This window comes from Marmota marmota, unplaced genomic scaffold, assembly GCF_001458135.2.
Source record: "Marmota marmota marmota unplaced genomic scaffold, marMar, whole genome shotgun sequence".
NCBI lineage: Eukaryota > Metazoa > Chordata > Mammalia > Rodentia > Sciuridae > Marmota > Marmota marmota.
The window spans coordinates 6,625,034-6,651,078 of record NW_026000153.1 but is presented as its reverse complement, the minus strand read 5'-3'; the positions used below and the strand labels follow the sequence as shown (position 1 = coordinate 6,651,078).

Below are 26,045 nucleotides of genomic sequence, written 5' to 3'. Positions count from 1 at the left end.
TAATATAATTTGGCCAATCCTCCCCTCCTTCCTCCTTCTGGTCCCTTTCCTCTATTCTACTGATCTCCCTTTAATTATGATGAGATTCACCCAACCTCCCACATTTCTTTTCCTTTTTCCTCTCTAAATTCACATTTTTTTTTTTTTTTAAGAAAGACAGATACTTCCATTCTTATCCTGGGTCAATATACCTTAATTTTTAGTTTATTATAGTGGGAAAAGTTTAATACCTACAAAGAAATAAGGAAGGAAGAAAGGATATTGAAACTAAGTATAGTTCAATCCCTTAGCTGCCCTTTGTAAACATTTGCTTCCCCTTTTACAGAATGATCTCTAAGGTTCTTTTTAATTCTAATATTCTATTTTGGAATTTCAAATGTTTGCCTCTAAAACCCTGCATATAGTACTAAAGGTAGAAACCTTTAAAAATGTTATGGAAAATCTAGGTGTGGTAGTGTGCACCTGTAGTCCAAGCTACTCAAGGAAGTTCACTTGAGCCAGCCTAGGCAGCACAATGAGACCCTATCTCACCACCACCACCATTACCACCACCACCACCATTACCACCACCACCAACAACAACAACAACAAAAATCAAGCAAACAAGAATGGTATAGGAAGAATGGCTTGAAGTTATTAAGTTAGTTACAAAAGTAACTGGTGAGATCTATTAATAAGTCATTAATATTTCATACTTTAAAGAAAACAACCTATTATTTTTGCCCAAAATGAGACTTAAAAACTGGAATATAATATAATTTTATTTAAAAAAAAAAAAAAAAAGAGAGAGAGAGAGAGAGAGAGAATCCCGGGAACAAGATGGCTGCATTCTATACAAAGGCTGTTTTCCTGAAGATTTAATAATTTGATGAGTGCAAAATTCAAAACTTATTTCCCCACAGGAATGAATTCATTCTCAAGAGGTATCCATTTTTATTTTAATGCTCCATCTTTCTTCTGATTATTTTCTTCAACAGTTTATAGAATGTTCATTTCTAAATTATTAGTACAGTGTATCATGGGGGCTGTCTGACCTTGTTCTTTATGTTTTATCCTATCACATCTAAATTCTCTTTTCTAAACTTATTTATTTTCATGTGTTAGTTTTAGCATTATCACAAATACTACCATGATTTAATAAGTGTACAGGTGAGATTATAATAGGCTATAAAATATTTTCAATTATAACAAGAATAGATGTCAAAATCATAGAAAAACAAATACTACAAGTACAAGTTTCTAAGCAATGAAAAGCAATGTAGTTCACAGGACACTGTTAAAGGAAGTCAGATATTTGTGTTTTACTGGCTAAAATGGTACTGCCATGTGGCCACAGCTTATATACTTTAGTTTACTCAAGCTGTGCAGGCTTAAAATTATGCAATTCCAGTTAACTTTTACTTTAAAAATTTGGATAAGGCTTTATTAATATGTCAGGTATATCCTATTTTAATTTTACATAATTTGAATTTACATAAAACACAATTACATTTTAGACCACTACTGAAATGTAAAATCAACAAATGAACTAAAACTCATTTTAAAAAAAATGCCCAAAGTAGTTAGCTGGCATCTAGGGCTACAAATATCCCTGTCACATGAGGCTGCATTAAAATAAGATGAGGTCTAAGCCTGACCTATTTTGGTTACCTTTAAAAGATTAGATAATGAAATACGTTAATCTTCACTGTAATTCCCTTCATTATCATAATGCATGTTCTATAATTTGAGATTATTTTTGGCCTCTGAAAGACATAAATAATACCTTCCTCCCAATTCTTAGAGATGTGTCAGTTCCCCAAAGACGGAATCAAAATATCTGAGGAGGAAGACTCGACAATCACCTTTGCCCAATTCTCTTTCTTTCACAAAAGAAAAAACAAAAGACCAAGAAAGGCAGTATCTTGCCCAAGATCACAAAGCTAAAAGCAATGAGAACTTGGGCATTTGTGTAATATCAAACAAGTCTCTCAAAAAACTAATGTTTATCCTTTGTGAAAAGAAATAATGAAAATTAAAGATGCCTTTCCCAGAGCACCTTATTCTGGTCATGGAAACAGCAAAGATCTGATTTCTTTACCATTAACTCAGAAACATCTTTTGAGGTATTTATGAACTATGCCTAAATCTTTTATCTTTTAATCTTTAGTATTCTAAGTGAGAACAATCTTTCATTATTTAATCTGAGTAGACAACTACTTTTGTCTAAGAATTGTACATAGGAGAGTGCTTTTCTATTGTAAATCTATAACTGGTAAAGTTACATAGGGTTATATGGAGGTCAAAGGAGAAATACAAACCCAAGTCTTAAGAAGAGGAGCCTGGAAGTGGATAACTAAAGCCAGATGGGTAGAGTTATTTTGAACCCAGGAAATAACAATCATCTCAGCTCTGCAAATGTGCTAAACTAGACCATCCTTAGGCAAAAATCAGGAAGTAGGAGAGGTTTGAAAGCAGGCAGACAAGTATGCCAGGAGGCTGTAGAAACAGATAGGCACTGGAGAAGTAAACCTGCCTGAGTCCTAAAACTACTACACAGATAAATCCAATTGCTGAATTAAAACAGTATGAACATTTGCCTTGTGAGAACTCTTATCTTCTTTCAAAAAAACAAGGATGAACAGAAAATGTGTCAGAATACAGAGTCTAGAACAGATCCACCTGCATAACACGGATGATAATATATACTAATGGGGAAAAAGGGGGTGATGGAATAAATGATGAATGCCAAGACAACTGAATTACTGATGAGGAATTATCAAATTATATATCTATCTTATGTCATTCTCAAAACAAATTCCAGGAAGATGAAAAGCAAAGCTGCAAAACTTTTTGAGTATCAGAGAACATCTTGTGACCTTAAGGAAGAAAGGAAATTTCTTACACAAGATATAAAAATGCAAATCATAGAAGAAAACAATTACATGTTGGATTACATAAAATCCCAAACTTCTGTATACCAAAATACATCATAAATAAAGAGAAAAGGAATGCCACAGATGGCCAGAAGACATAACTCATAGCTGAAAAGACCAATATCCAGAAAATATAACAAACTTCCATGGGGAAAAGAAAACTTAACAGAAAAAGGCCGAAGTATATGAATAGGCAATTCACTGCAGAGGAAATCAAACTGCCAGTGAAGATATGAAAGGCTGCTCAACCTTACTAGTAATCTAAGAACACAAACTCTGGTGATATTCTATAATTTTATAACCATCAGGCACAAATTAAAAGTTTGACAATGACAAATGTTAGTAAGAACATGGGAACTCCTGACTACTCTGCCAGTAATGACAAACTCCGGTGATCAATATGAGAGTATCTAGCTATGTGGTTCAGCCATTTCAATTCTACTATATACTGGAGCAGCAGCTCTCAGAGTGTGGTCCCCACACCAACAACCTCAGGATCACTAGGAATTTGTTAGAAATGCAGTATTACACCTCAACCCAAATATATGGAGCAATCTGTACTTTTTTATTTTTAGTACTGGGAATTGAACTCAGGACCTCACATGTTCTAGGCAAGTGCTCTACCACTGAGCTACATCCCAGACTTAAAAAATTTTTTTTTTGAGATAGTCTCACTAGTTGCCCAGGCTGGCCTAGAACTTGCAATCTTCGTGTGTCAGCCATCCAAGTAGCTGGGATTACAGGTGTGTGTCAGCATGCCTGGCAGCAATTTTTGTTTTAAAGTACCTTTCATGATGCTAATATACTGCCAAGTTTGAAAACCACTGCTCTAGCAGCACAGCTTCTCAGCCAGTAAAGCTCAATGAATTACAGGTCTGCAGAAAGCCAGAACTGCAACCCCGTCAGACACCCTTAGTAATGAGCATACCCCACTATGCTGGGCAGATATGATTTGCTATATGACCAAGAACATACATAAGGAATATCTAAACTGTAGCATTGTTTGCAATCATGAAAATCTGGTACCAACTTAAGTGTCCATCCGCAGTATATTTGTTTTTAAAAACTGTGGTGTATTCATAAAATGGAAGGTCAGAGAGCAGAAAAAAATGAATGAGTCAGGACTACAAGCATAGGGTAGATAAATCTGAAAATTAGTACTGAATGATAAAGGAATAATGGGTATAACATGACGCCATGTAAATGAGCTTAAAACTCAGATCCCAATACTAGATACTGTTTATGAACACTTACATAAAAATAAGCATTATATAATGATAAACACCAAATTTAAGATGATCTTCTTTTGAAAACAAGGTAAGTAGTGGGATCAAAAGGTGGTACCATGAATAATATACTAGGTAAAGTGGTAGATATTTGTTAAATGTCTGTAATTTTAAAAAGTGGTACTAAGAAAGTACCCTATAAATTCTTTATAGTGACTAAGCTTCAGGTGAAATGAGTTTTATGGAGAAACAACTCAACAATCAGTGAAGAGATGTAAAACGAATGTCCAGAGATGCCTTTTTGTTAACTTCAGACACTGTCAAGAGAAAAACATGTGCATTAAGCCAATCTTATCAGTTCAGGCACATGCTGTGAGTGGTTCTGGAGAGGACATGACTTAAATCATGTTCCTTAGTATTTTTGGAATAATGAGTCAAGTTACGTTTTGATGTTCATTATCTGATTGTGAGTTCTTTCTCTTGCTTAGTTCTCCTTGTCTATGGAAGCCTTTCAAAAAAATGCATGACTGAGCATCCTTTCAAATTTTTTCCTATTCTGTGCTAGAGATATTGGTTGGATTAATTTTTACTTGACATTTATGGAATCATTCTGAGGTGACAGACATGGCAATATGCTGTCCCGCTGAATGAAGAGTGCGGAGCACATAACATTTAGTACAATGGTGCATGAAATGCCAGAGCAACTCTTCCTCCTTCCACTTACAAGGATGCTTTTCAAAACCTCTTTTTGATGTGTGTCATCTGCAAATGAAGAGGCTCAGTCATAGGGCAGACTATTAAACATATCTGCCTTGTGGACTCAACTCCTTCCTTAAAAAGATTTCTAGTGAATGGCATGGGGTGTTAAGGATATAGAGAAACTGTTGGCAAGAGATCACCCAAAGGTTTAACTCTGATCACCACAATGGGGATTCAAGTGTATAAAGAAGCTATGTAAGCCTAAGGCATCCTTTCAGGTGCTGGGAACTATTCCAGGTCACAGCACTCCAGCAATACAATAAGAACAGATGACTTTTCCAGAAAGGTTAGACACTAAGGTTTCCATTGTATCATTGAAAACCTTGACATATCATCTCCCATCTCTAAGGCCACAAAGACTACAAGTTTTATGAGCATTTACCTCAAAACCTTTCCTAAGCAGTGTTTTATTGAAAAGCTATCTAATTATGATGAAAAGGAGGCAAAATTGACTGATGCTGTGACTAACTTTAGCACTTTAAGTCCTGCTCATGAATAATCTCTCAGATGCAGAAAAAATAAAATCCCCAAATAATCAAGATGTAGCCAAGTGGCAGGTGAACTTCAATGGCCTGTCTTGCTGAGTAGGTCTCAAACTTTGGCATGCATTAGAATCATCCTGGATGACTTCTTAACACATGGCTACTAGGCCCCACCCTGAAGTTTCTGATTCAGCAGGTAGAGTAGAGACTGATGGTCTGAATTTCTAGTAAGTTTCAAAGTGATGAAGATGCTCTACAGTTCGTGGGCCAGCTTGTGGACCAGTGATCTTGATTTAGAAACCCAAAGAAATTTACTTACTTTTCAAAAACCTCAGTTTATTCACTGTAAAGGGACAGTCATTTGGAAGATTAAATATTTATGTAGAACTTAGTGTAGTAGTTATATTTGGTAGTCTTTAACAGTACTTTTACCACAATAATCAATTTTAGAATTAAAAAAATGATAATTTGCCTCATTTTAGACAAAATTATCAGTTCCACTTGTAAAGGCTTTGACTTTAAAATAAGAAAAGCCATTATCTTGGGGAAAAAAATATCCAAGGAGCCTATGAGGTATAAATAGCTATTGTATGAGTACATTTCATAAAAAACATGTTTGTACAAAGCTTATTTGCCTGTATCTGAAGGGGCAGGAAGATGGTAGGTTAGGGGCCCTTTATCTCCATACACTGACAAGCAGCAAGAAATTTGGGATATTAAAATCAAAGACATGATTTTAAGCAAGAAAACCTTCTTTGATGTGAACATGAATATAATGTACACATTATAGATGGTAGTTTAGGGGTCCTTTATCTCCATACACTGACTAACAGCAAGAAATTGGGATATTAAAATATCCCAAGGGATATTTTTATTTAAGGGATAAATGGGGAACTCAAATATGCAGGTAGTCTAGGAATGGGTAAAGACCCTTTGTAGGAGAAACCTTTGGCACTTTTAAGGCAAGGATCCCAAAGTGAACTTGCTTTAGACCTTTCTGGGGACCTGAAGCAAGTATTTTAATCATTAATGCTTCTGGTTCCCTACTGTGCAAAAACAGATTTTATGGGATGATTAAGATATCTGCTACAGAGATGTCAGCACTGATTGTTTCAGGACACACCAGCATTTCTAGATGGTATGGCCTGGGGAAATCAAAGCAGGGCAGAATCCTAGACTTGTAGCCCAGAGGAGGATTAACAAAGGGTGGTAGAAGATATCTGTAAAACTGAGAAATGTCAGAACTTGACTCTCCAGCCCTCCAGAAGCATCAGTTAATTCATTTCACCATTTATAATCATAGCTACTTAGTGCTTGGCTGTGTACATTATGATAATATGGGGCTTAGAAATAATATACAATCTCATCCCTCCCCCCACATGCTTCAAGGCCCATGCTGGAAGAATTATCTATAAGACAAGGTGAGAGGTCAGCCACTCCACTAGGAACATGGTGAGGATGCTTCCAAATCCTAACATTTTCCAAAATTGGTCTGATAGATAAATCTATCCACCAACCCACCTATCCAAAGTAATTAAACACCTTATTGCAGTCACTGCAATCAAGTCTCCTTCCTCCCAATTTCAGTTTTACCACTACAAAATGGGAATGCAGGATGATAATCAGCCCTCAATCTCACTCCAGAGCAAATCCCATGATTCCCATTAAGACTAAGGAATGGCTTTCCATCAGTTCAGTGCTTCCTAGGGCATACTGATTTTTAGTAAGTTAGAACTAGATTACTAAGTACCAAGATTACTAAGTTACTAAGTCTCATGGGTCTTTTAAAAATTACACATATAGGAATCAAATAGTGAATAATACTGAAATAAGAAAAGAGAAATCAAATCCCCAAAAACACAAATTTTCCCTGTACCCTGTCTCTTCCTACATGGGGTCTCAATTCCAAAGCCTGTTCAACTAATCAAAATGTAAATACCACTTACTCAGGGCTGTCTGAATATCCTTTTCTCCATTTTTCACTTCTGTCAAAAACCCTTTTAAAAATTTGAGACCTCTAAAACGAAAAAAAGAGGAATAATTATTATCTTTTTAGTTCACTTATATAGAATGAGTATAAAGAAATGGCAGACGCCAGCTTCTACTTTAGTAATATTTTGGGCTTAGTAATCAGGTCAAATCATATGGTGATCCTTTCTGAGTTTCTTCCCTGACATTTCCCTTTAGGATTTTCTGGACCCCTCAACCCATCTGATAAAACCTAAGGCAGTGGTCTTCAAAATGTGTAGTCACAGCACTGATGGTTTGGGCATCACTTGGAGATCTATTAGAAATCCAAATTCTGGGCCCTACCTCAGACTTAGGGAATCAGAAACTCTAGTTCTGAGTCCAGTGTTTCTAACAAACCCTCCAGGAGATTCTGATGTCACTAAAGTTGGAAAACCAACAACTCTAACAGAGATGAGTTGGCTTTCCTGTCCATAAGACTTCTATCTTATGGGCTGGGGTTGTGGCTCAGTGGTAGAAAGCTTACCTCACACGTGTGAGGTACTGGGTTTGATCCTCAGGACCACATAAAAAAATAAAGAAACAAATAAAATTATTGTATTCATCTACAACTAAAAATATTTTTAAAAAAGATTCCTATCTTATATATACTATTAATATTATTATAATATAATATTTATCACCATCAAGAGGTATGCACACAAAAACCTGGCATTCTATTCATTAGCTCTTTTAAAAAAAAGCTATAGATTTTGGTTTGAGTCTTTATTCTGAAGTAGTATCCTTTGTACAACAATTTTTTGGTGCTAACATTTTAATCAAGCTAGATTTATCTGCTGCCCCACCCTGACTGCCTCACCTCTTCAGCCACAAGAGGGCTTCAGTAGCTGAGTTCCTAACCTGAGCTACATCCGCCTCCACTTCATGTAGCACTATCTTCTGGAGGGTAGTAAATTCTTCCTTGTTGGTTATATACTTCTGATTTACTTTCTGGAGAAAAAAATGGAAATAATTTAAGTTAATAATGTTAAAGTCACCAAGCAAATCAGTATAGTTATTGAGATTTGTACATTTGGCAAGAAGGCTCTAAGAAATAAAAGACCTCCTTCCTTATGTTTTCAAAGCAATGTGGGTTTGTTTGTTTTTCTGTTTGAGATTCTATGAGGCTTATGCTGGAATTAAACAGTCCCAGAGTTTTAAAGTATTATTCCTGAAGTATACTTTTTCCTGCCTTAGAACCTCCCTTACAGCTGTGTTTGGTAAATCATTTTCATCTTGATTATAAAACTAAATCATCATTTGTTTGAATGAGATTTCAAGCAACGAGTCCCTCCAAATGATAGTAAAGAAATGTATATCTACAGAAATTCCTTACACTGCTTCCTCAAAGAGCACACAATCTGTGATGAGAACCGCAGATTTGTATTGGGTACTGTATTCTCAAGAAGATAATATTCAATCTACATTTTAAAAGGGACTCAAACTTTAAAAGTTGGAAGTAATGTGTACAACTCTCTCATTTTACTGGGAAGGAGGAGGCTCAAAACAATCAAGTGTGTTGCTATGCTTCCACAGCTGAACCTGGAAGTTGGGCCTGTTGGGAATCAGACCATTAATAGCTATTTTCACTAATAAACTTTTTGAAAAAATATAACTGTCATTGTTTAAACCTAAAAAGCACAGAGTCATTATTGATATAAGAGTAATTCTCCATTGATCCACGCTCCAGGTTTGAAAACTTCCTTTGTCGTATATAATAAAGGCTTACTCATCATTCCCCTACTAAGCATTCCAACTGGGAAAGAGAGTTGTTCTGTTAAAGAGCTATAGTAACTTTTTTTTCTTTTAGGTACTGTGGATTGAAGTCAGGGCCCTTGACCACATCCCCACCCCAAACATTTTGTATTTTATTTAGAGATAGGATCTTACTGAATTGCTTAGTGCTTTACTTTTGCTGAGGCTGCCTCAGTCTTCCAAGCCACTGGGATTACAGATGTGTGCCACCACGCCCGGCTTATAGTACCTTTGTAACTTGTTGGTTTATTATTAGCAAACATAAAAGTATTAAAAATGTTTGCAAGTTTTCTCAGATATCAGCCAGTATACTCACCTTGATATTTCCAACAAGATCCATCTTAACAGGAGCAAACACTGTAGGACCAAGTTTGTCTGGAAGAAAGAATAAAAACATGTTTGAAAAAGTAATTTTGCAAGTGAAAAGTATCTTTTTAAAATTTTTCATGGGAAATATTTTATGGTAACAATAAATTTAGAAGGTCTTTTCTCCCACAACTTTAATTTTTGCTTCTAAATCATTTTCTAAAAAGCTTGACATTGTTATCACCTTTTTTTATTTTACTACTATGAGGTAGAATAACTATAACATGGTCCTAAGTGGAAGGTGAGATGAAGATAATCTTATAAATTTAGAAAACATATTTGAAATCCTTAGCATTGTACTGTCTAATATGGTAGTTACCAGATATGTGAATATTTAGCATAAGCAATGTGGCTTGATCCATATTGAAATATACTGTAAGTATAAAACACATACAAGATTTTAAAGACGTAGTACTGAAGAAATTAAACAACATATCTCATTAATGATTATTTTAACTGACTATATGTTGAGATGATATTTTGGATATACTATATTTAAAATATGTTATTAGGATTAACTTTTACTTTACTATTTTAATGCACCTTATAGAAAACTTAAAATTACATATGTGATTTGAACGTTTATTTCTGTTAGGTGGAAGTATTTTTTTTTTTAAAGAGAGAGTGAGAGAGGGAGAGAGAGAGAAAGAATTTTTAATATTTTATTTTTTAGTTATTGGCGGACACAACATCTTTGTTTGTATGTGGTGCTGAGGATCGAACCTGGGCCGCATGCATGCCAGGCAAGCGCGGTACCGCTTGAGCCACATCCCCAGCTCAAGGTGGAAGTATTTTTAATAAATTTAACTCTGCTAAGTAAAATCTACTGATTTTAACTATTTAAGTATACCAAATATAATTTTTTACTATAAATAGGAGTATAGATATAATAAAAGAGTATAGTATAATAAAGGAATATAAGTAAAAAGTCAGAAAGGAATGGAGTTTCCCCCCAAAAAACCCACTTGATTGACTTAAAAGACAGACAGCTTAAAAAAAAGAAGGAAATAAAATATCGTACTAAAAAAAACAAAAAACTGATTCGATGGCTAAAAATCAGGGAAGAGTAGAAAAGGAACAAAGAACAGATAGGAAAACAAAATAAATGGCAAGATGATAGAAACATCAATAGAATTAAATGAATCTAAACAACGTAATTCACTACAGTAATAAATTACAAGGAAAATACACAATGATTACAACTACAGAAAAGCATTTGATAAAATTAGCTCATTCGTGATTATTAAAATAAATTTTAAGCATACAAAAATCAATTTATCTACATGTTATCAATGAATAATTGGAAAAGAAAATATTTTTACAATAGCATCTAAAGCATAAAATTCCAACATTTATTCCTAATAAAAGACAAAATTATAAAAAACATTTCTAGAGAAAATAAAGATGACTTAAGTGAATGGAGGTATGTGTGTGTGTGTGTGTGTGTGTGTGTATGCTTCACAATAAATTTAAAAGATCTTCCTCCCAAAAACTTTAATTGCTGCAGGGATTACAGGCGTGCACCACCGTGCCCAGCTAACAGACCCATTTTATAAGGCAAACTGGTTTTCAACTAAGGTGTCAGAGAAATGTTTAAAGAGAAAATAATGGGTTTTGCCGAATGATTTTTAAATAGCCACATTATCATAAGGAAAAAAAAAACTGAAACTCAATTCCCAACTTTCTACCATGTACAAAAAGTAATTCCAAGATGGATTATGGATATAAATGTAGAAATTAAAGAATCTAGAAGAATATACAAGAAAATATCTTTATAACCTTTGGTTGTGGTAAATAAAGGTTTCTTAGGACACCGAAACCATTAACTACAAAGAATAGGTTGGACTCTGTCAAAACTAAAAACTTCTGCTTTTCAAAGATACCATAAAAAAGAAAACAGCAAGCCATAGACTGAGGGAAAAGATTCAAAATGTATAGGTCTACAACAGAATTTTATTCAGAATATGCAAGGAACTCTTGCAACTCAATAAGAAAAATAACCAACTGTTTAAAATGGGTTAAAGATGCAAACAGAAACTTCACAGAAGATAGAGCAATTGCCAATAATTACATGAAAAAGTATTCAACATTACTAGTCATCAGGGGAATGCAAATTAAAGCCACAATGAGATATTATTAAACACAAGAAAGGCAAAACCCAGAAATACTGACATCACCAAAGCTAGTAAAGATGTACAGAAACTATAATATTCATATGCTGCTGCTGGATATGTACAATTGTGCAATAACTGTATAAACTGGCAAATTATTATAAAGTTAAATTTACTAACCAGCAATTCTGGTCCAAGAGATTTACTTGAGAGACATAAAAATATATGCCCAGACACAAAAATGTTCAAAGCAACTTCACTTATAATGCAAACTACCCAAATGTCCATCAATAGGATCAACATTCATTCACAGGACTCCTACTTAGCACTACAAAGCAAAGAACAACTGATATGTACAACAAAGATGAATCTCAAAAAACACACTAAACAAGGAAAGCCAGATGCAAAAGAGTACATTTACATGAAGTTTTAGAATAGGCAAAACTAACTTATGGCAATGGAAATCAATAAAATGATCACCTTGGAGTGGGGAATGCACTGAGTACCAACTGGCACAGAGAAAAATGTCCTGAAGTGATGAACATATTCTGTATTTTGATAGGGATGTGAATTCATAGGCTGGGTGCACTTATGAAAACTGACCGAATCATAGGTCTTACGTTCCATGAAAGTTACACCTCAATTTAGAAAGGTACATGATTAAATGGGTCATACAGTAAATTTCAACACATTAGCGATCCCTGGTATTACCGATTTTACATAAGTAAATTTGAGCTTAAGCAAATTTATATATGTAATATTTTTTATTCTTTGAAAAATTTTATTACTGGTAAAATATTTTTTCATAGTACCAATAAATTTGAAGTCCTATTCCTCAACTACTTTCACTTTTACTTTTATGAATGCTTTCCAGAAAGCAGAATTCTTTTCATTAAAATATTTGATCATAATTACAAATGAAATAAGAGTATGCAATAATGCTTGTCTCAATAAAGCATGTCTCAATTTACATATAGTCTAGGATATTTCTCCAGTTCTCATATTATAAACAAATATCCTTTCATTTTTTGCATGTTAGGGTATTTTTCTGTTGTTAATTTTGCTATTTAGAGGGCCCCCCAAATACAGTGCTATTTAGTGTACATAAGCATGAGAAGTCTGTGATGTGGCTTATGGACAAAATATGTGTTTCAGATAAGCTTAATTCTGTCATGACTCAGTGCTGTTGGTAGAGAGTTCAATGTTAAATGAAGACAAATTCTAGAAGGCAATGAATAAGGTAACTACAGAAATCTTACCTAATACTGGAACCACAGCATAACATGATGCCAAGAATGCTTCTGTGGGAATGCCACTGTCTTCCAGAAGTTCAATGTCACTAAAGCTAAACAATTTGGTGATAACAGAGAAGGAAAGATTGAAAATACAACATCAGCATTCTCTGCAGTTCAGTTTCAGAAACAGCTGCCTTCTACAGGGCTAACCATATGGTCTGATTTCATGGAAATGCCACAGCCATTTCTTTTCTTTTTCTGTAATTATAAAATGGTCCATTAAAATAATTTTCCAAAGATACTCTACCAAAGCAAGTTTAAATTTTTTCAGATTACACACTCATAATCCAATTCCTTCTCATCCACCTTTATGGTAAATAGTAAAGTAGATACCTGATATACGATACTCTCTATTGTATTAGAATATACCATCACCTAAAAGGACCACTATGACTGATTTTGCGAAAGAGAAACTGGTGTACAAGTGTTAGTGATTATAGAGGGGGTACCTGGTGTTCATGGTACTAAAAAAAGTTGGAATAACTTCTTTGCCTTCTTCCCAGAGGGATTCTGGAGAGCAACTTGAGGAATCTGATCCAGACTGTGCCAAGTCGTTGTCATTTCCCAGGTTTTTCTCTCCATTTTCCTTAATTATTTCACCTTGGACTGCAAAGTAGAGGATACCTATTATTAACCTATTAAATGCTTATTTAAAAAATTCTTACAGACATTGGTAAAAATTTCTAAAACTTGGAAAACTGTACAGAGATAAAAATTTGTGAAATATTTACAACATAAACATAAATGTACAAACATACCAAATTAGAATTAAAAATTGATTTGTATCCTTATTTTTGATGAACAGTGTTTCATGAATATTTCCTTATTCAATATTCTTCAAAAACCTGATTTTAATGACCATATGAAGGACATTTTGGTGATTTCTAAAATCTTACTATTATATGTATAGAAAATCCTCAGTCAATCTGCATATTCTGTATTTGTGAATTTAACCTACTTATAAAACCATTTGTAAACCCAAAATCAATATTTGTAGCACTTTTCCATTTTGAGGACATATGCAGAATGGTGAAACACTTATCACTTGATAGGCACATTCCTAGCTGAGGTGGAACAAGGTGATGTTTTGCCTTCTTATTTCAGTTCTCATATTATAAATAAATATCCTTATTTAGTGCCACATTTTTTACATGTTAGGGTATTTGTTGTTGATTTTGCTGTTTAAAGGACCCCCCAAATACACTACTGTCTCATATACATAAGCATAGTGTACATAAGCTATGATGTGGCTTATGGATAAAATACGTGTTTCAGATAAACTTCATTCAGGCATGACTCATAGAGCTGTTGGTTGTGAGTTCAATCTTAATGAATCAACAATATGTATGGTTGATTAAACAAACATTAAACAGAAATACACTTAAAACATGCTTATGTATTGACTGGTTGATGTAAATGTGATTAGAGGCCTGCAGAAAGCTAACTCTTAAAGAGAAATACCTAGAAGTAAAATTATTGGGTAAAATATACGAAAATATGTTTTTTTTTTAAATTTTTTATTGTTGGTTGTTCAAAACATTACAAATTTCTTGACATATCATATTCCACACTTTGATTCAAGTGGGTTATGAACTCCCACCTTCACCCCATACACAGATTGCAGAATCACATCAGTTACACATCCATTGATTTACATATTACCATACTAGTGTCTGTTGTGCTCCGCTGCCTTTCCCATCCTCCACCCTCCCCCCTCCCAACCTCTCCCCTCCCCTCCCCTCCTCTCTCTCTACCCCCTCCACTGTATAACCCTGAGGGTCTCCTTCCATTACCATGCAATTTCCCTTCTCTCTCCCTTTCCCTCCCACCTCTCATCCCTGTTAAATGTTAATCTTCTTCTCCTGCTCTTCGTCCCTACTCTGTTCTTAGTTACTCTCCTTATATCAAAGAAGACATTTGGCATTTGTTTTTTAGGGATTGGCTAGCTTCACTTAGCATAATCTGCTCTAATGCCATCCATTTCCCTGTAAATTCTATGATTTTGTCATTTTTTAATGCAGAGTAATACTCCATTGTGTATAAATGCCACATTTTTTTTATCCATTCGTCTATTGAAGGGCATCTAGGTTGGTTCCACAGTCTTGCTATTGTGAATTGTGCTGCTATGAACATCGATGTAGCAGTGTCCCTGTAGCATGCTCTTTTTAGGTCTTTAGGGAATAGACCAAGAAGGGGAATAGCTGGGTCAAATGGTGGCTCCATTCCCAGCTTTCCAAGAAATCTCCATACTGCTTTCCAAATTGGCTGCACCAATTTGCAGTCCCACCAGCAATGTACAAGTGTACCCTTTTCCCCACATCCTCGCCAGCACTTGTTGTTGTTTGACTTCATAATGGCTGCCAATCTTACTGGAGTGAGATGGTATCTTAGGGTGGTTTTGATTTGCATTTCTCTGACAGCTAGAGATGGTGAGCATTTTTTCATGTACTTGTTGATTGACTGTATGTCCTCCTCTGAGAAGTGTCTGTTCAGGTCCTTGGCCCATTTGTTGATTGGGTTGTTTGTTCTCTTATTGTCTAATTTTTTGAGTTCTTTGTATACTCTGGATATTAGGGCTCTATCTGAAGTGTGAGGAGTAAAGATTTGTTCCCAGGGTGTAGGCTCCCTATTTACCTCTCTTATTGTTTCTTTTGCTGAGAAAAAACTTTTTAGTTTGAGTAAGTCCCATTTGTTGATTCTAGTTATTAACTTTTGTGCTATGGGTGTCCTATTGAGGAATTTGGAGCCCGACCCCACAGTATGTAGATCGTAGCCAACTTTTTCTTCTATCAGACGGCGTGTCTCTGATTTGATATCAAGCTCCTTGATCCATTTTGAATTAACTTTTGTGCATGGCGAGAGAAAGGGATTCAGTTTCATTTTGTTGCATATGGATTTCCAGTTTTCCCAGCACCATTTGTTGAAGATGCTATCCTTCCTCCATTGCATGCTTTTAGCCCCTTTATCAAATATAAGATAGTTGTAGTTTTGTGGATTGGTTTCTGTGTCCTCTATTCTGTACCATTGGTCCACCCGCCTGTTTTGGTACCAGTACCATGCTGTTTTTGTTACTATTGCTCTGTAGTATAGTTTGAAGTCTGGTATCGCTATACCGCCTGATTCACACTTCCTGCTTAGCATTGTTTTTGCTATTCTGGGTCTTTTATTTTTCCATATGAATTTCATGATTGCTTTCTCTATTTCTACAAGAAATGCCGTTGGGATTTTGATTGGCATTGCATTAAACCTATAGAGAACTTTTGGTAATATCGCCATTTTGATGATGTTAGTTCTGCCTATCCATGAACAGGGTATATTTTTCCATCTTCTAAGATCTTCTTCTATTTCTCTCTTTAGGGTTCTGTAGTTTTCATTGTATAAGTCTTTCACCTCTTTTGTTAGGTTGATTCCCAAGTATTTTATTTTTTTTGAAGATATTGTGAATGGAGTGGTTGTCCTCATTTCCATTTCAGAGGATTTGTCGCTGATATACAGGAATGCCTTTGATTTATGCGTGTTGATTTTATATCCTGCCACTTTGCTGAATTCATTTATTAGCTCTAATAGTTTCTTTGTAGAGCCTTTTGGGTCTGCTAGGTATAGAATCATATCATCTGCAAATAGTGATAATTTAAGTTCTTCTTTTCCTATTTTGATGCCTTTAATTTCTTTCGTCTGTCTAATTGCTCTGGCCAGTGTTTCGAGAACTATGTTGAACAGAAGTGGAGAGAGAGGGCATCCCTGTCTTGTTCCAGATTTTAGAGGGAATGCCTTCAGTTTTTCTCCATTCAGAATGATGCTAGCCTGAGGCTTAGCATAGATTGCTTTTACAATATTGAGGTATGTTCCTGTTATCCCTAGTTTTTCTAGAGTTTTGAACATAAAGGGATGCTGTACTTTGTCGAATGCTTTTTCCGCATCTATCGAGATGATCATATGGTTCTTATTTTTAAGTCTATTGATGTGGTGAATAACATTTATTGATTTCCGTATATTGAACCAGCCTTGCATCCCAGGGATGAATCCTACTTGATCATGGTGTACAATTTTTTTGATATGTTTTTGTATCCGATTCGCCAGAATTTTATTGAGGATTTTTGCATCTAGGTTCATTAGAGATATTGGTCTGTAGTTTTCTTTCTTTGAAGTGTCTTTGTCTGGTTTAGGTATCAGGGTGATGTTGGCCTCGTAGAATGAATTTGGAAGTTCTCCCTCTTTTTCTATTTCCTGAAGTAGCTTGAAAAGTATTGGTATTAGTTCCTCTTTAAAGGTTTTGTAAAACTCTGCTGTATACCCATCCGGTCCTGGGCTTTTCTTAGTTGGTAGTCTTTTGATGGTTTCTTCTATTTCCTCAATTGATATTGGTCTGTTTAGGTTGTCTATATCCTCCTGACTCAATCTGGGCAGATCATATGACTTAAGAAATTTATCTATGCCTTCACTATCTTCTAATTTATTGGAGTATAAGGATTCAAAATAGTTTTTGATTATCTTCTGTATTTCTGAAGTGTCTGTTGTGATATTGCCTTTTTCATCCCGTATGCTAGTAATTTGAGTTCTCTCTCTTCTTCTCTTCGCTAGCATCGCTAAGGGTCTGTCGATTTTGTTTATTTTTTCAAAGAACCAACTTTTAGTTTTGTCAATTTTTTCAATTGTTTCTTTTGTTTCGATTTCATTAATTTCAGCTCTGATTTTAATTATTTCTTGCCTTCTACTTCTTTTGCTGTTGTTTTGCTCTTCTTTTTCAAGGATTTTGAGATGAAGTATGAGATCATTTATTTGTTGGTTTTTTCTTTTTTTAAGGAATGAACTCCAAGCAATGAATTTTCCTCTTAGAACTGCTTTCAATGTGTCCCATAGATTCCGATATGTTGTGTCTGTGTTTTCATTTATCTCTAAGAATTTTTTAATTTCCTCCTTGATGTCTTCTATAACCCATTGATCATTCAGTAACCTATTGTTCATTCTCCAAGTGATGTATGCTTTTTCCTTCCTTCTTTTATCGTTGATTTTCAGTTTCATTCCATTATGATCAGATAAGATGCATGGTATTATCTCTACTCCTTTATATTGTCTAAGAGTTGCCCTGTGACATAATATATGATCTATTTTTGAGAAGGATCCATGTGCTGCTGAGAAAAAAGTGTAACTGCTTGATGTTGGGTGGTATACTCTATATATGTCAATTAGGTCTAGGTTATTAATAGTGTTATTGAGTTCTATAGTTTCCTTATTCAACTTTTGTTTGGAAGATCTGTCCAGTGGCGAGAGAGGTGTGTTGAAGTCTCCCATGATTATGGTATGGTGGTCTATTAGACTCTTGAACTTGAGAAGAGTTTGTTTGACGAACATAGCTGCACCATTGTTTGGGGCATAAATATTTATGATTGTTATGTCTTGTTGGTGTATGGTTCCCTTAAGCAGTATGTAGTGTCCCTCTTTATCCCTTTTGATTAACTTTGGCTTGAAATCTATTTTATTTGATATGAGTATGGACACTCCTGCTTGTTTCCGAAGTCCATATGAGTGATATGATTTTTCCCAACCTTTCACCTTCAGCCTATGTATGTCTTTTCCTATCAAATGCGTCTCCTGTAGGCAGCATATTGTTGGGTCTTGTTTTGTGATCCATTCTACTAGCCTGTGTCTCTTAATTGGTGAGTTTAAGCCATTAACATTTAGGGTTATTATTGAGATATGGGTTGTTCTTCCAGCCATATTTGTTTATTTCTGTTACTAAACATGGTTTGTTTTCCTCTTTGATTATTTCCCCCCCCTTTACTGTCCTACCTCCCACTGTTGGTTTTCATTGTTATTTTCCATTTCCTCTTCCTGTAATGCTTTGGCGAGGATGTTTTGAAGAGATGGTTTTCTAGCTGCGAATTCTTTAAACTTTTGTTTATCGTGGAAGGTTTTAATTTCATCTTCCATCCTGAAGCTTAATTTCGCTGGATACACAATTCTTGGTTGGAACCCATTTTCTTTCAGTGTTTGAAATATGTTATTCCAGGATCTTCTAGCTTTCAGAGTCTGTGTTGAAAGATCAGCTGTTATCCTGATTGGCTTACCCCTAAATGTAATCTGCTTCCTTTCTCTTGTAGCTTTTAAAATTCTCTCCTTATTCTGTATGTTGGGCATCTTCATTATAATGTGTCTAGGTGTGGATCTCTTATGATTTTGCACATTCGGCGTCCTGTAGGCTTCTAGGATTTGGGATTCTGTCTCATTCTTCAAGTCTGGGAAGTTTTCTCGTATTATTTCATTGAATAGACTGCTCATTCCTTTGGTTTGGAGCTCTGTACCTTCCTGTATCCCAATGACTCTTAAGTTTGGTCTCTTAATGTTATCCCATATTTCTTGGATGTTCTGCTCATGGTTTCTTAACAGTCTTGCTGAGCTGTCTATGTTCTTTTCCAGTTGAAATACTTTGTCTTCATTGTCTGATGTTCTATCTTCTAAGTGTTCTACTCTGCTGGTAGTATTCTCCATTGAGTTTTTAAGTTGGTTTATTGCTTCCTGCATTTCTAGGATTTCTGTTTGTTTGTTTTTTATAACCTCTATCTCCCTGTATAGTTGATCCTTTGCTTCCTGGATTTGTTTGCGTAATTCATTGTCGAAGTGATCTTTCATTGTCTGATTTTGCTGTTTAATGTCTTCCTTGATACTCCAGATCATCTGAAGCATGTATATCCTGAATTCTTTATCTGACATTCCATCTGCTGCAGCTGTTACCTCTTCTAAAGTTGCGTTGACCTGCATTGCTTGTGGTCCTTTCTTTCCTTGTCTTTTCATACTGCTTGCGTATCTTTCCTGCAGGCGCGGGCGGCGGCTCTGCTCTCTCCTTATTCCAATTGGGGTGTCGTGGCTACCACGCCGGCAGGTCACTGGGCCTGTTCTGGGCGCTGGCGGCGGCTCTGTTCTGCCCCTACTCCAATTGGGGTGACGAGTGTACCACGCCGGCAGGCCACCGGGCCTGATCCGCCGGTCGGTTGCAGGTTTGCCTACCCTGCAGGCGCGGGCGGCGGCTCTACTCTGCCCCTACTCCAAATGGGGTGACGTGTCTGTCGTACCGGCAGGCCACTGGGCCTGTCCCGCTGGTCGGTCGCAGATCTGCCCACCTTTCGGGCACGGGTGGAGGCTCTGCTCTGCCCCTACTCCAATTGGGGTGTCGTGACTACCCCGCCTGCAGGACGCTGGGCCTGTTCCTGGCACGGGCGGCGACTCTGCTCTGCCCCTACTCCAATTAGGGTGGTGTGTGTACCACGCCGGCAGGCTCCTGGGCCTGATCCGCCGGTCTGTTGCAGGTCTGCCTACCTTGGAGGCGCGGGCGGCGGATCTGCCCTGCCCCTCCTACCACGCCTGCGGACCCCTGGGCCTGATCTGCAGGTTGGTCACAGGTCTGCTCACCCTGCGGGCACGGGTGGCGGTTCCGCTCCGCCCCCACTCCAATTGGGGTCACGTGACCACCACACCGGCAGGGCCTGATCCGGGCGTGGGAGAAGGATCTGCTCTGCCCCTACTCCAGTTGGGGTGACGTGTGTACCACACTGGCAGGCCACTGGGCCTGACCCGCCAGGCTGTCACAGGTCTGTTTACCTTGCAAGCGCGAACGGCGGCTCTGCCCTGCCCCTCCTACCACGCCCATGTACCACTGGGTCGCGGGTCTGCCCACCTTGCGGGTGCGGGTGGCGGCTCCGCTCCGCCCCCTCTCCAATTGGGGTCACGCGGTCACCACGCTGGCGAGCCGCTGGGCCTGCTCCGGGCGCTGGCGGCGGCCCGGCTCCTCCCCTCTGGCTCGACGACAAATTGAGGAGACTCGGGTGTCTGTGCCTCACCCCCCCTACCAGGAGACCAACTGTTTATGTCGCCGCTGGTATTGATGAAGTTCTCTCCTCCGCCGCTTTCTGCTGACATCAGATCTCTGCCATGTTGGTATCCTATGCGAAGGGCAGCATTTCGTTCCCCTTGCCGGGCAACCAAAGCAACGGGTGAGTCCTGACCAGCCCTCAGCAGGACCCGGACCAAGAAGCAGCCTCCGCAGGCTCCCCAGCCCTGGGCCAGGGCAGTTCCGAGAGCCGGAACTCGGCCGGCCAGCGCTCGGTGTTCGCTCCAATAAGATCAGGTTCTAAGAAGCCCCCAGGAACTGAACCCTAGCAATCTGTCTGCAAGCCGCAGGCGAATGGCAGCCTGAAATTACCTGTTCTATGGCTGAATGAGCTGCGTTCAGTCGAAAACAGGGATGGTGACGTCAGCTTTCCAACATGGTGGCTGCTGGCCTCCTCTGTGGTCTGACCGGTGTGGAGAACCGAGATGGACCACTTCCTTCCCCCGTCTCAAACCCAGAATTCAGCCCTGGGGCAGAAACTGCAGCGCTGTATCCCTGTGTCGCTATCTCCTCGTTTCCCAGCATGCGCTGCAGACTCTAGCCGTGGGGCGATTTGCTGAATAAGCAGTGTTACCCTCCGTGCGACAAACCTCTCGCGTTTGAGTCCCCGTAGCCGATCCTCGTGCGATGGAAATCCTTCCTCCAGGTTCCGGAGCACCCCACTATTGCTGGAAATTCCTAACAAGATAGCCTTTAGCCGTCCTGACTTGTCATACTCCCACACAGTGAAGCAGCACACGGGGGCAATGCACTCCCCTCGCCGCCATCTTCTGATCTTGAACTGCGACAATATGTTTTGATAAAATTTTTTTGTCATTTACTCAAGAGATAAGACTTCAATGTTGTATATATTACTTTTCTTATATTAACAACTAAGATTTTCTAGGATTTGGGGCTGGAACTGTAGCTCAGCAGTAGAGTGCTCACCTAGCACGTGTGAGACACTGGGCTTGATCCTCGGCATCACATAAAAATAAATAAATAAATAAAATAAAGGTATTGTGTTAATCTGCAACTAAAAAAAAATTAAAAAAGAGATTTTCTAGGATTAACATCTTTTTCTTTTCTCTCATCTAAAAAAAATTTGGTCTCTTATTTCAGGACAGACTGGGAAGAAGTATTTTTTAAAATTGCAGTTTTGAATTATTAGTAAGCACTTATAACAGTTAAGGGCTTTAAAATGGTTATCTTTGCTCTGAAGAGTGAGTTTTAGTGATTAGTGCCATTGAAATTAGCTAATTTAAAAGCAACTAAAGTGCCTTAAATTTAGCCTTAAGAAGAAAAAGAAGGCTGGTGTTTGGTGAATTCTGACAACCTCAGCCCCACCAGAAACCAGGAGAATGAAAAACTCAACTGCCCTAATTTCATATACTCTTGAGTCTGACCTTACAGTCTAAGTTCAAAAGGCTTTGAGATATACTACGAAGTGTCAGTGAAGTACTCATACTGTCTAAAACTGCTCACGGAAGTTTATGAACATCCCAGCCAAGAACAGTAGGCAGGAAACTTCCTCTTCATGTTCTTATCAACACTGCTCAGATGGGATGACAGAATGTAGTTCAGTTAAGTGACCTGTCTTACTGAGCTAACATGCTCTTTAGGAAATACCTAGCATACTGTCTTGAGGCTAATCCCTATCAAGTGTCACATCATGGGTATAAATCAAAACATCAAATATTCTATTGTTCAATGTTTTTTCAGACTTTGTTTTTTACCTGTTATATTATCCTCAGTATTTTCTTCACTTGATATGCTGCAGTCTATCTCTGAAGATTTTGAATACAAGGAGCTCTTATTTTTCATTAGGATATCTTCATCACCATTTATTTCCATATTTAAAGATCCATTTTCACAACTGTTCAGTTCCATTTGCCTAAAATTTTTTTTATAAAGAAAAAAAAAATAAAAAGTCTAGTGATTTAGTAATAGGTTGCCAGGTAGATGATAACTCTGAGGGATGAGGGAAGGGTTCACAATCATTAAATTTTAAACATTGATTTAAACAATTGTTAAACTAAGCCAAGCCTCTTAGCCTCCCACAGACATCAAGACAAGTATATGTGGTGGGAGCAGACCTGTCTAATGGTTCTTCTTGTACCCTGAAGTGACCCTTTCTGATCCCTACCAGCATTAGGAAATAGTCATTGACAGCCCTCTGGTTTCCATTCAGCTTTCTCCAGGTGCCACATTGAACACTTTTTGACCTTCTTCAACTCCCTGCTGGGAGGCTTTTTCTCAACACCACTAGCCACTTCTAAATGTTTGCTTAGCAGTTATTGTCTAGAAGCCATATGCTGAGGTCTCCCTGCAACCTATATCTCAGAAAAAAAAAACAAAATCCAAGGAGAACCCAAACACATCTTGAGGGATCTGTCACATTTTAGAATTACCTATTCAACAGTCAAATGACATAACTGATTCTGTTAAAGGCACAACACAACATCTTATTATAGGGAATTATACTTAGCCGAATTAGAAATTAGGACAAAAATATTTTCTTCCAATAAAAATAAGGGGAGAAGGATCCAAGCTATATGATAACTCTAGGAAAAGCATTTATTATTTTCTAAAAACCACTATTTCAATCTAGAATTCAAAATATGGGAGTAGATGTTTCTAGCAGAAAAATTTAGAAAAACGGAAACAACCAAATTGAGAATAATCCTTGTAATAAAGAAGCAAACAATAGTAAATAATGATTCACTATTAAGCAATAATTTGGAAGGATAAATATCTCGATTGCGTCAATACATGGGAATGCCTATACAACATAAGTAAATAGAAACCCAGTGACTATGTAAATGTGTACCTTTTTGTTGTGCTGAGGATGAACCCAAGTTCTCATGCATGCTAGACAAGTTGAGTGCTGTACTGCTGAGCCACATCTACAGCTCAGCATTTACTTTAAAAAAAAAAATTTTTTTTAATTGAAAGAGTATTTAGAAGAACAGAAATAGTTTAGATTTTGGTACTATGTGAAGTTTTCAACCTATACAGTTACTCAAGGTTTTTTATTTCTAAACAACACAGAATAACACTCAGTGTTTCTGGATAAAAGTACACTTAAGTCAATATTTAACTCCTCTATAAAAGAAGATCCATCCTTTGGTAATTCCAGAAAGATTAAAAAGTTACAGGATATGATGGGTGAGATCCATATCCTAAAGCAAATACCAACACTTTCCTTTAGTGCTGAAGGTCTGCACTACTTCAGGCTCACTCAAAAAAGGAAAGTCAGATATTGTTTCCTTCTGGTACATCTCAAATTACAAGAAAAACCACCATAAAAATCAAAATATCATTCACTTTTTTTAAACAAAGAATAACAATAGCTGTAGTTTTTTTGAAAGAAGAAAAAAATGTTATATACCTTTCCAATGAGTTATGAATTGGTACAACCGGATGTTTCATCTTTAAAAGAAGAAAAGAAATAAAGTTTACTTCCAATGAGACATTATTTATTATTCTTTTTTTTTTTTAAAGAGAGAGAGAGAGGGGAGAGAGAGAGAGAGAGAGAGAGAGAGAATTTTTTTTAATATTTATTTTTCAGTTTTTGGTGGACACAACATCTTTATTTTATTTTTTATGTGGTGCTGAGGATCGAACCCAGCGCCCCGCGCATGCCAGGCAAGAGCATTACCGCTTGAGCCACATCCCCAGCCCCATTATTTATAATTCTACAACACATGAAAGTGGTAAATATAACCATAATATATTACTGCCCCACCCCATCAGAAATAATTTTAGGTCTTCTTAAAATGGAGTCATAGATCCCAACTAGCCCAACTTTTAAATCCAACAGGGGTACCCAAATTTCTAAGGAAAATAAAGGTGGCCTTTTTCAAAGTCCTAATTATCAGAGCCAAAGTCCTGGTGAATGGCTTTCTTTGAAATTTTAGTTATGCTAATTAAATGTTAATAGACAGCAAACTCTGGCAAAGTATTGCTACAACATTGAAGGAAGGAAGGTAAACACCATGCAGTTCCTGTCCTTTTTAAGCTAGCTTCACTAAAATAGGGAGATGTGAGAAAGGAGGAATCCTTAGCACAACCCAGGAATTCCAGGAAGATGAATAGGAGCTACTATGGGAAAGAGCCAAGATGGGCATTCTTGGCAGCGTAAAGGGGTGAGGGTGATGACAGACAATATATTCATGCCAGGAAATGTTAGGAAAAGAGGCTGGTGATGTGGCAAGGGGCTAGGAAGTTTTATCTTTAATCCAAAGGCAATGAGGGAGTCACTGAAAGGTTTAGGTAAAGCAGCCCAATTTATACTGCATTAATAGAAATCCTGTCAGCTGACTGGAAGAGCCAGGCTAAAGATAGTAAGAAGGCCACCAAAATTCTAGGCAAGACTCATTTACATGGGTGTTGGAGAGAAAGGACTAGATTAGAGATATCTGTGCACAGGTGGTCAGACTGCCAAAATAACTTCTAGATATGGGAGACTGAGAAGATAAAAAAAGTGGAAATAAAATAGTCCTCTAAAAAGTCTTTATCATTCACCAAAGGATGTTACTTTACAACTTTTCATTGTACTCTGTTGTAGCCAAACTGAACTAGACTTTTACCTTGCTGGATTTGAGCATGGCCAGTTGCGGTGATCCTGGAGGAGTGCGATAAAGAAGTTCAGAGGTGAAGGCTGCATTTGCGATCTGCATGCATTCTTCCAAGGTCTTCAGAAAAGTATTGCAGGTTGATTTCAGCAGAGTTCCCACATCAATTCCCTCCTACAAAATGACCAAAGTGAAAGACTCTTTTGTCTTGCCAAGAAAGACAAAGTCCCATTGTGTTATACCTTTACAGGTTTTTATCCACAAAATAATAATAATGCACCCACCTATTTTGCTGAACAAGTATGTATATCAGTTATTTAAAAAATATTTTGAGCTATCCCAATTTATCTATTTACCATGCACAGGCCTCATGTTCTAATCTGACCCTTCACACTCATCCACTGTTCCATCTAAAGGCAATAACTTCTTTCTGCTCAGTAACATTAGAAGAGCACTGTGCCAGCTGTTGAGCACAGAACTTCTGTGGAGCTTCCAGGAAAACACACAACACCTGCTTTCAGTATGGAAGAATCCACAAGGTTTCAGCAATTAGAATTCCTTTAAAAACCTAATACATTTTTTCTTCTGAGTTACTTTATTTGTTCAGTGTACAGTTTATTTATTCAGGGCATTTTTCTTCTGGATATTGATATTAGTAGGTTGTTCTGGAAAATGAGGACACACTCTA

General features: G+C 37.2%; 1 protein-coding gene across 8 annotated transcripts in view; it reads right to left on the bottom strand.

Moving 5' to 3' along the window:
- The window catches only part of Plekha8 (pleckstrin homology domain containing A8), a 56,619-nt gene that overhangs the window by 5,227 nt on the left and 25,347 nt on the right, over positions 1 to 26,045 (bottom strand). For 4 of the 8 annotated variants that reach the window (XM_048786408.1, XM_048786407.1, XM_015490182.2 and 1 more), the window contains exons 5-12: positions 25,373 to 25,531; positions 24,172 to 24,212; positions 22,517 to 22,674; positions 13,366 to 13,522; positions 12,881 to 12,966; positions 9,461 to 9,519; positions 8,210 to 8,340; positions 7,329 to 7,399 (exon numbers count right to left, since the gene is read on the bottom strand). In XM_048786408.1, coding sequence (XP_048642365.1) covers positions 7,329 to 7,399; positions 8,210 to 8,340; positions 9,461 to 9,519; positions 12,881 to 12,966; positions 13,366 to 13,522; positions 22,517 to 22,674; positions 24,172 to 24,212; positions 25,373 to 25,531 — 862 coding nt within the window. Of the gene's footprint in view, positions 1 to 113; positions 5,670 to 7,328; positions 7,400 to 8,209; positions 8,341 to 9,460; positions 9,520 to 12,880; positions 12,967 to 13,365; positions 13,523 to 22,516; positions 22,675 to 24,171; positions 24,213 to 25,372; positions 25,532 to 26,045 lie in introns of those variants that run through there. The other 4 variants (XR_007341685.1, XM_048786410.1, XM_048786406.1 and 1 more) reach the window with 3 other exon arrangements.